Source organism: Temnothorax nylanderi, unplaced genomic scaffold (genome assembly GCF_030848795.1).
Source record: "Temnothorax nylanderi isolate EJ_2023f unplaced genomic scaffold, tnyl_v1.0 TNYL_tig0158_pilon, whole genome shotgun sequence".
Lineage (NCBI taxonomy): Eukaryota > Metazoa > Arthropoda > Insecta > Hymenoptera > Formicidae > Temnothorax > Temnothorax nylanderi.
In genome coordinates, this window is record NW_027249220.1 from 364,791 (window position 1) to 375,657 (window position 10,867).

Here is a 10,867-nt window from a genome sequence, read left to right on the forward strand (position 1 = left end):
CGCATAAGTTGTCAATAATCTTATTCTTTGACTATCAATAATTTCATTGCTCAATTCTTATGCTTCAGGGGATTTATCCAAAAAAGTTTAATAATATTCTCTCTCTCTCTCTCTCTCTCTCTCTCTCTCTCTCTCTCTCTCTCTCTCTCTCTCTCTCTCTCTCTCTCTCTTTTTCTCTTTCTCTCGCTTATTCGCTCTTTCACTTTTTCGTTCTTTCATGGAACATGGGACAACAATTGTCAATCGTCAATCACAATCGTTCAGAAGAAAAAAGAGAAACAAAAGAAATAGAAATCAGAGCGAGATATTCCCCAGGTAGCAAGCACTCGTCATTTTGACGTCAAAAGACGTCAAAATGACAGACTTTTGACGTCAATTGACGTCAAAATGACGAGTCTTGCTACCTGGGTCCATTACGGTGTCATTCATGTTCGCGAATCGGTGACAGCTCGATTTTCTAGTTTCGCAACTCGCATCGTTGCAACCGTCCTTCGCCAAGCCGATTTCTCTCCGTACGCGCTCCACAATCAAAAGCGTCGCGTCGTGTTCTGCGTTGTTCTGCAATCTGCATCGTGAAGTTGCGCACCGCGAAGTGCGGTGCTTTCAATCGCACCGGCACTACCGGCCGTCTCGCGCGTGCCCGGCGCAACAAAGCACGTTAATGCGGGCGCTCTGAGAAACATTTCGCGGGCGGGTCACAAATTTCCAATAAACAGACAAACAGGTGAGTAAGCCGAGATGTTCAATACGCATAATATTCATGCCGCGCGATTCCGGACGTCACGAGGAAGATTTATCGACGAAGGAAAGAAACAGGAAAGAAAAACAGAAAGAAAGAAAACCAGAAACTGATGTCGCCGTCGAGAGGGGGGGCCGCCGGAGCCCGCTTCGCGTTCGAACTAGACACTTCGCTGTGCAGCGCGCTCGGCGCGCATGCGCCGAGACGCCCGGCCTGGTCTGACGACGCCGACGCGGCCGACGCCGTGCGCGACGCTGTGGGCGACGCTGTGCCGCGGACGCCGCGGTGCGGGGCGTAAAAGGGAAACGGAGCGATTCCGTTCGGAGCTAACACGCCGTCGTTTGTGCCGATCGCCAAGGATGCGCGACGCCGGACGTCGCGCCGACGTTCCTTAGGAATCGACATCGTCGAGAAAGAGAGAGTGAGAGAGAGAGACGGAAAAAGGGAGCTCGGGACGAGCCGCGCGAGCGCGAAAATGTGATCGCCCCGTCTCGTCGACGAGACAGCCGTCAAACGCAGTCAGAATCGCCCGCGTGCAGTATCTACCGTTCATTACGACGCCGACTTCACGGCCTTCGCGCCGTTCCGCCCGAGCATGAACGGCCAGGTGCAATCGTCGCGGGAGAGGTTAGGTGGGTGACACACACACACACACACACACACACACACACACACACACACACACACACACACACACACACACACACACACACACGCACACGCCTGCTGTTTACGTCCCGCCCCGACGATGAGCTGTCAACCAGCCGGGCTGAGGGCTCCCTCGTTCCCGCGATTTTCCTCTTGTTTTCCTCTCTTTCCTTCTTTCCCTCCGCTTCCTCTGTCTTTCCCCTTTCAACGTGCTTGACTGCATATTTGTTTTGTTCGGCCCAAATTTGGTACTTATGCCGTCGCCGATAGTACGAAGCCTAGTTTTCATTGTTTAGAGAACGATCGAAGCGCACCACTTTGTCCTCGGTGAAATCAGATGAATCAAATGTCGTACGATACACAAATAATAATATCCATTGTCCACTAAAATCATATGATGAAGTACATGTTGAGCGACAAACAGAAACTTTCTGAAAATTTTTCACTGTCGGATTTTGAATAAGGTTTCGCACAGAGTCAACGTACTCCCAGCTGTTGAAATGTCAGTTTTCTCTTTTTCGCCTTTTCTTTATACATTTATATCTATAAATTTATCTTTGATTGCTGCACTGGACTGCATTAGAATTTCCCTGCTCGCTTCAATCAAATTTCAATCACTAGGCCTGTTCGTTTTCGCAGCACTTCTGAACTAGTGCAATAAGTTAGAATGAAACAAATATATTTTCTTTCACTCTAACTTATTGCACTAGTGCAGAAGTGCAGCGAAAACGAACAGGCCTATATATCTATTTTATTTTAAATACAGAAAATGTACACTCATTCAGCTTAAAAAACATCCCTTATCTCTTCCTGATGTCAAAAAACACAGTCATTCCTTCGCCTTTCTATTTTCTTTCTCGCTTCTCTTTTAACAAAGCAAACGTGATAAGAGAGATATATAATTATTAACATAAATATAATGGAATTATCCTTGCCTTTTGAAAACAGTTTAGCTCTTATCCCGATGTTAGCTGTTATTATCGCCGTTTTGTTAACCGTGTGTCAATTTGGATAGTCGATTTCTCTGTAAATAACCCTGACGTTATGTCGCATGCATTGCAGGCGAGATAAGAAGGCGAAGCCCGGCGTCGTGACCTCTTAATTTGTTTACCTTGATGATTTATGTGTCGCAACAGCCCCCTGCGGCCGACAACAGATATTAATCGCGGTTAAGCGAAGCCGCTCTTTGCCGTCTGGAACGTCAGTAGTGCAATTCTGTAACTCGTTATGCCGTCGTTATGAGCTATAACGACAATTGCGCAGCTTTTTTACCATATAAAATATCTGCGCAACGATAGTCGATACCTCATAACGAGTTACAGAATCGTACTACAGGTGTGATATCAATGGAACAGTGCAAAAACGATGATCTTAATAAGACAGCTTATAGAAAAGAATATTAACAACGTTATTAAGTGTATAATTAAGTGTACTGTCTGTATCTCAAGTGACTTGTCTGTTAATGAATGTAATGTACGTGTGTGTACTGCATTATTCAGTAATTTAGATAATACGCTCGATGATTATCCAAATTGACACGCGGATAACAAGACGGTGATAATAGTAGCTAATATTTGGGACGGGTAAATTCCCCTTTTAAAAGGTGAAAACAATTCTTATTTTTTCCTTTGAGGGAAGGAAGGGAGGGGAATAGAAAAGTGGGAACATGGTGAGACATCACCCATTATGAGATTTGCTCATCATAATTTTCGTCCTTTGTACTTGAACCACCGCAGGGCAGGTAAAAAGGTGCACGGAAAAGGTGGAAAACACAATGATCAAAATGCAACAGAACAGTAGAATTTGAAGAACAATTATTAGAAATGACATAGTAAAAAGAAAATTAATTGATAAAAATAATATGGAAGACAAAGAGTGAGAGAGTGAGAGAGAGGCGGTAAACTGGAGAAATAGAAAAACTTAACGTTATTAAATAGATAAATACAAATTAAATTTTTCCAAAATGTCGATGAATTTCAAGATAAAACTGTTTTGTATTTGTAGGTGGTTTCGGTCCCGTGAATCTTGGACTATTTTCCGGGATGATCGCCACAGACCGTGTTCCTACCATTCAATCATTCAACTCGGACGCTGAGTTAGACGACACCATGGCCGCGACGGAGGTCGACAGCAAAGTCAAGACGAAATTGCTCTCTATGTGGAACAACGTTAAATACGGTACGTATATCGGACATTTCGGCTGCAAAAATTTTGTTTCAAAAATATATGTTTCAATTATACATTCCTGCCATAGATTATTATAGAATATTACAGATTTATTAATTATTTATTGTACATAATGTAAAAAGTATTACGAGAAATAATTGTCAAATTATACGTTTCTTTCTTGACAAAAGGCTGGACTGTGAAGATAAAGACAAACTTCTCTAAAGAATCTCCCGTGTGGTTAATGGGTCAATGTTATCTGAAAAAATCGGAATGTTCCTTGGAGAGAGCATCGGAAGCATTGGAGCCAGTTGGAACGGGGAGTCAGGTTTCCTTGGCGATGGATGCCACAAATTTCGAGAATACCATAGAGGAATTCAAGAGGGATTTCGCGTCGCGTCTTTGGTTAACATACAGGCGGGAATTTCCGATCCTGAATGGCTCCACCTTTACCACAGACTGTGGTTGGGGTTGCATGCTGCGCAGCGGACAAATGATGCTGGCGCAAGCATTAGTCTGTCATTTCCTCGGACGGGGTAATTATTTCTCCTTTTCAAATTTATTTTATTGGCGCTAAAAAGATTCATTGATTCTCTGTTCTCGAGATCTTAAGTAAAGTGACTAGTTTATTTTCTTTTAAAATTACTTAAATTATTATTCTTAATACTTATATAAATTCGAAACTGTAATTTTATTTTTTATTTTATTCGACAAACATACAAAGAATCGTTTGAATGAATCTGTATGTCTCTTATTGTGTTACATATAGTATTGAGTGATAACTTTATTTCCTGATTTTATATAGAGTGGAGATGGCGGCCGGAACAATCGACTGACGAAAGCAGTCATCGGATGATTATCAAATGGTTTGGAGATCAGCCAACACCGGAATCCCCATTCTCCATACACAGGCTCGTGTCGCTCGGCGTTTCGGCGGGAAAACGTCCAGGCGACTGGTACGGTCCGTCCTCGGTTGCGCATCTCTTGTGTCAGGCTATGGAACGCGCTAGCGAGGATCCCAACAGTAAACTCAATCAGTTGGCGGTATATGTCGCCCAAGATTGTGCAGGTTAATATTAACACATTCTGTGCTTATTATATCAAAAGAAATATCAAATTATCTAAATAGCAATTTAAAATTAAATAAAAATTTTGTTTGTACAGAACAATATAAAACAAAATATAAAAATATATATAATAGAAACATTTTAATAGTTTCTCATAAGGGAACGGAGATTTCTTTTATTAAATGTTTCGCATTGTGCCAGATTCAACAGAAATTTGGTTCTTTACTTTATCGTGTTATGCATAAATTAATAATCGCTGAACGTTTTTTCAGTGTACATGCAAGATGTCGAAAATGTTTGCTGCACTCCCGATGGTAGACGGAAGGCGCTGATACTCTTAGTGCCCTTGAGGCTCGGCGCCGACAAGCTAAATCCCATTTACGCGCCTTGTTTGACATCGCTGTTGACACTAGACACATGCATCGGCGTGATCGGTGGTCGACCGCGACACTCGCTCTACTTCATCGGTTATCAGGATGACAAACTGATTCACTTAGATCCGCATTACTGTCAGGTAGCATTCAATCTTTTAAAAAGCAAACATTACCTTAATATTTGAAGCATTTAATTTACAAATCCTTTTGTCATTTCAGTCTTTATTTTATATATTTCTTTGTTTTATTTTTTTCCATCTTTATTCCTATAACTCAGAGGAGTACATTTAATCTTTCAATATATTTTATCGTTTTGTGTATTTTATCGTTCTGATTCATTTCTTCACTCGTTATTCAGGAGACCGTTGACGTCGAAGGAAATGAAAAATTCCCATTGACAAGCTTCCACTGCACGTCACCGAGAAAGATGTTGCTTTCGAAGATGGACCCCAGTTGTTGCGTAGGCTTCTACTTTCCCGACAAGGAGTCGCTTACTGACTTTATGGAAACAATTCAACAGGTAAATGTTTATCTTTAATTTCAATACATTTAAATTCGAATGCAATTAATATGCAACAGATTAAACAAAACGGAGTAACATCAGTACAGTTGCAAGTTTTTTGCGTTTTAGAGATGGAAAGTAAGCCAAACAAAATCAAATGTAGGAATAAGGTGTAAACAGGGAAAGAAAGATCAAATGAAAAAAGAACTTTTCATATCGAGCGAAATTAGGACGTCTCGTTAACATTACAGTTCGTGATACCGAACCAGAAGATAGACTACCCGATGTTTCTGTTCTGCGAGGGAAGCGGTAAGGATCTGCAGCAGGGAATCGAGGTCGTCGAAGGTCTTCTGCCGTCAGCAGGTCACTTCGTCGAGAGCGTGGAGGACGATCTGTACGAGTGCGAGGAGTTCGAGTTGCTGCAGTAAGATAGAAAAAAAAGGAAGAAAGAAGGTGACAACACGGGAGTATATGACACGCGCGATCCGTGCTCATCTGAATTACTCTCGCGAAAACGTCTCTGCGTCTCTATCTGCTCGCCCAATATCTCGCGGCAGTATTTTTTTTTCATATATCCGCTTCTCCAGAGCGCGCGTAGGAAAACATAGTAAACGCGAGCCGGATATGTCGTCCTGGAAAGAATGAGATGCTCAGTATCGAGGCGATGAGTAACGCATTCCCATCGATCTCAATGCGTGTATAAAAAGAGGATTTGAGTGAACTCAATGACCAGTTACTGTTACTTATGAGATAGGAGATAAGGAAGCAAGATTATTCACGACGTTAGTACAACTTGATGAGCTGATTAATTCGTCTTTTCGATTGTCTATTATGTATATATATATGTATGCAATTATTATGAGAATGCACAATTTTCTTATCTGGTTATATATGATCTCGAAATTCGTTGATGGCTTTATATATTGATCATTAGTGATAACTAACTTAATAATAATTTAATATGACTTAATATTGATTCGTTATCGAAATTTCAGCGAATATTTATTTCGCGTGTTACAACGAGGCTTTGATTAGTCTTGAAACAATTTTATGACGCGCGTTAAATCTGTTGAGTTACCGAAATAAAATTGTATTTTGCGAAATTCTCTCTATATATACAACAAAATTCCGCGCGAATAAAAGCGCGACGATTCTCAAGTCTGATTCGTTTAAAGGAAACTATAATAAGGCATTAATTTATTTATTTATTTATAATCGAGTTATTCCTGAGTAACTCTTCTGCCTTGAAAGAGGAATAAAGAGGAATTTGAGGAACGTGAACATGATATATACAGGATGAAGCATCTAATAGTGTACACCTAAATATTTATTTAGAAAAGATTTGTGATATCTGTACTTATTTATAGATATATAAATAAAAATAATATCTAAGAACTATAAAAGGAAAAAATTGCAATGAAATTTTCGAAATCTTGAAAACTATTTAAACGAGTCTTTTTCCCTGTTACATTCCTACAAGCTTTGTCTTCAACGATATTTTCAAGAGCGGCAGAAATAATTACAGTAAAATAGAGTAGAATAGACAATAGACTAGAGTGAATCGTTCATTTCGCGCTGCAAAATTACTCGAGCGCTCCAAGAAGCGAGATAACGTGATATGTATAAATTGCTTAATCGATGACAAATAAGCCTAGAGTATTCTTAAAAGCGTAATATAGATTTAAAAATAGAAAACACGAAGATTGTGTTAAAGAATCCATTTAGATGTACACTTTTTTAGATGCCTCAAACTGTATATGTATGTAGTATGTATGCATGTATATGCATATGTATATGCGTATATTGTACTTATACTGTTGAATATGTACACAATATTGAACGTTGTTATATATCTCTCTTACAGCTGTAACGCTATACGCTCGAAATAAATTGAGAAATATGTACGATTACGTCATCCTAGAATGTATCGCCGATTATTCGAACAATAATTCCTACTTTGTACTATATACTTTGAACCTTCGGCCACAAGCAGCGTCATGCAAGTGCTAGTTGCGAAACAAAAGATAACTCGCAACGATATCAATATCTTTGAATTACCGCGAAATCTCGTTGTATTACCTAGGCGTTCTTCATTCGGAAACATCTACAAGCCTATTATTGTCGGCACGACATCGCGTATTTACAATCTAATGACAGTCACACTTGTGTGCGTTCGTGCGTGCGTGAGAGAACGCCGCGCGAATATGCTATAGTACGCGTTCTGTCTGTCGTTGTTGCGAAGTAAAAAACACTTGTTGCCGGAAGAGAGCGTGATATTCCCATCTGTTACTCGAGATCACGTGTGGGGAGCGCGAATCGCAAATCTCAAATAGGTCTAAATAGATTGTCCGTTTTAATTATTTGATAAAAGAATATGAAAATTATTCATATATAGGCGCGTGAGATTTTATCTAATCTAAGCTTCTCTAATCTAATTTAATTTTTAGGCAAATAGAATATAAGAATTAGGTCCAAAATATCCAAAAATCTGTTTCCTTTAGAGAGATCTAAGAAACGAAGAATTGGAGAAATCTAAACAGATCTAAATAGACCTATTTAAGGATCAGAATGGCCTGCGCGACTGTCCGACATATTTAAATAGAAAATTTATCTAAAAATTCAATCTCTAAAGCTCAGCAATATTGTGCTACGCAATTCCTGATCGCCGGCCACATTTCGTTAGTGGCGTTGCCGCGAAACTCCCTCAGTACGCCAATCTCACGATAAAACTGCACGACTGGCTCGGTCTTCGTTGCGTAGTCCTGCAGCCTCTTCTGTACAACTTCCGGCTTGTCATCCTCCCTCTGGCACAACGGCTCGCCCGTTACGTCATCTTTGCCCTGCAAAACGCGACAAAATGCTCCGTAATTAACGCCGAAATATCCGACTTTCAGTTTTATAATCAATAAATGCAGTATTTTATAATTATATATATTAGAAGAAAATATTGTATAGTAGATTCTATCTTATTATAAAATGAATTGTAAAGAATGTAGTATTATAGGCTCCGGTATATCCTCAGTTAAACCCGCGCTTCTTTCTGCATTCGATATGCATCTTCGATATGCATTCGTTGTGTATGTATGTGTGTGTGCGCGCGCGCGCGCGCTGATTACCGGCACTCGTGGATCATTGAAGCCGATGTTGTAGACCCTACCGCTGGGCAGATGGACCCATCGGCTCTTGACGCGGTCCAGAATGACGGCGGTCGGCACCACGAGATTCAGCACGAGATTGATCGGGTGCAGCCTCTGCAATCGCTCCGCCTGCGTCAACGTCCGCGGGAATCCTGCCAAGATATTCGCTCGCGTTTAGAACACACACACACATCAGGCGGCAGGTGGAAAACTCGCGGCTTCGAGACGACGACCTTGGCCGCGGCGCCGACGCCGACGCGAGGCCAGAATCATTTCCTTCCACACTCACCGTCCAGCAGCCAATTCCGACTCGCCATCGACCCGATCTCGTCCCCGATAAGAGATATCATCGTGTCGTCCGGCACGAAGCTACCGCTGTCCATGTACCTCTTTACCTCCTTGCCTAGATCTGCAAACGAGATGTTTGTCTGAGAGCGCTCTGCCAACCGGCGTAGCCAATTCAACGGAGCGGCTGCACGTGTCTCATCGAGCTTTCATTGAATCATATTGTATAATCGCGAGAATTTTGTTGTATCGAAGGCATCGCGTGTTTCGAGGGTGTGTTTCTAAAATTAACAGACTGACAATCTTTCAAGCACGGGATGAAGAATAGAAACAAACGCGGAAATTTAATTTTATTAAAATTCGATGTGTGACACGTGTCATTGAAATTATAAGATTAAATATCTAATTAATATAATATATATATTATATCATTATATATATAATGTTATTTTATAATTATATGTATAATAAACTATAAATACTAAAAATATATAATGTATATAGTTTAATTATATATTATATAATAATATATTATATATATATATGATAGTATGTAATATAATGTGTGTTAATATGTTAATGTGTTTCATATATTATAATTTATTAATAATAATAACAGAGAGAAAACGTGATTAAGGACGAACAAAAATAATTTCATAAAAACTAATAATTCAAACGCGTTATCGCAAAATCCAAGTGCTTTCGATTACGATTACATAATGCGGTATATCGAAGATAAGATATTAAACGCGGAGAATTCATTTAATCGAAATGACAATAACACTTCCGACATGTTTTTCAAATTAACTGATTGATAATGGAACGAAATCTGATTACGTAACGGCGCGAGTGTGAACATTTAAAAACAAACTTTCGTGTTAACGAAGTCGATTATCAGCGAATCTTGCTATCGAAATTATCGAGATATTGACCACAAAGTACGAGGTTAACGATAAAATCCTAATTAGCAAAATAAAAAAAAATTAAAATTTATATCCAATATAGTAACACGCGTTTTCGAAATGTTAGAAAAAATTCAACATATTTACATGTATGTACCAATAATAAAATACTCAATAATAAAACGACAAACGAGGAGGAGATTGACAGCGGGCGCTTTTAAATATTCAAAAGGGCATTCAGGGGTAAAAGACCACCACCACCACCGCCGACGACGATGACGACGACGACGACGTACCAGTGCCGGCGGACACGTGGAAGCGCAGCCTGTCGCCGCTGGAGATGTGCGTGACGCCGAACTGCTGGACGATCCTGGAGGAGACGGTGCCCTTGCCGGACGCCGGCGCGCCCAGTATGACGGCCCTGAGGGCCGTCGCGGCGGCGGCGGCGCGACACGTGGTGATCGCAACCATGAGGAGAGCCGCGGTCTACGAGGCTGACGGCTTCCTGCGTTCGGCGGCGGCGGCGACGACGACGAGCGTCCGAGTGCCGCGACGAACTCGCATCGCCCCCGCCGGACTCTATCTTCGATCCCTACTACTGACCGCCGCGCGGACTTCGATACTTGGGCGATAAGGCCGCGCGGCCGCCGTGACGCGCCGTGACGCGTCGTGACGCAACCGCGATGCGCCGTTTCGTAACGTTGCGTCGCGTCCCGACGCGCCGCCTCTCGCCGCCTCGCCTCCGCGCAGGCCCGAGGAATTGAATTGATCCGCGCGTTCCCTGGTTCGCGCGAGCGACCGACGGCGCGAGACCGTCATCGACGAGGCGTTGAACCTTTTGAACCTTGAACCTTGAACTAATGATCGATTGTGACGCAGATTTGCGACTCCTTCGCTCGCAGCCGGATTTAATTGCCATCTAGAAATAATCGGTTGCATCCTCATCGTGCTGTGAATATTATAGTTGGAATGCATTAAGTATATCTCAGCGAAACGAGTGTATAACATCTCGAAGTCGTGTGCACTTATTTAATACGATCTTAAATA

At 41.4% G+C, this 10,867-nt stretch overlaps 2 protein-coding genes across 3 annotated transcripts; one reads left to right on the forward strand and one right to left on the reverse strand.

Moving 5' to 3' along the window:
- The first annotated feature begins 593 nt into the window (after nt 1–593).
- Nucleotides 594–7,406, forward strand: Atg4b (Autophagy-related 4b). 2 transcript variants are annotated; one of them, XM_071715303.1, is made up of 7 exons: nt 594–1,371; nt 3,392–3,565; nt 3,745–4,089; nt 4,359–4,622; nt 4,893–5,134; nt 5,353–5,514; nt 5,626–5,757. In XM_071715303.1, exons 1-7 carry the CDS (start codon nt 1,335–1,337, stop codon nt 5,737–5,739), a joined length of 1,338 nt encoding a protein of 445 aa, XP_071571404.1. In that variant the 5' UTR covers nt 594–1,334; the 3' UTR covers nt 5,740–5,757. The 2 variants fall into 2 exon arrangements, with proteins under 2 accessions (XP_071571404.1, XP_071571403.1); XM_071715302.1 differs by having other exon boundaries at nt 670–1,371; nt 5,748–7,406.
- Nucleotides 7,268–10,425, reverse strand: Ak3 (Adenylate kinase 3). The gene is made up of 4 exons (XM_071715305.1): nt 10,117–10,425; nt 8,923–9,042; nt 8,613–8,785; nt 7,268–8,336 (listed from the first exon to the last, which is right to left on the reverse strand). The coding sequence occupies exons 1-4, from the start codon at nt 10,289–10,291 to the stop codon at nt 8,130–8,132; spliced, it is 675 nt and encodes a 224-aa protein (XP_071571406.1). The 5' UTR covers nt 10,292–10,425; the 3' UTR covers nt 7,268–8,129.
- Between the last annotated feature and the right edge of the window lie 442 nt (nt 10,426–10,867).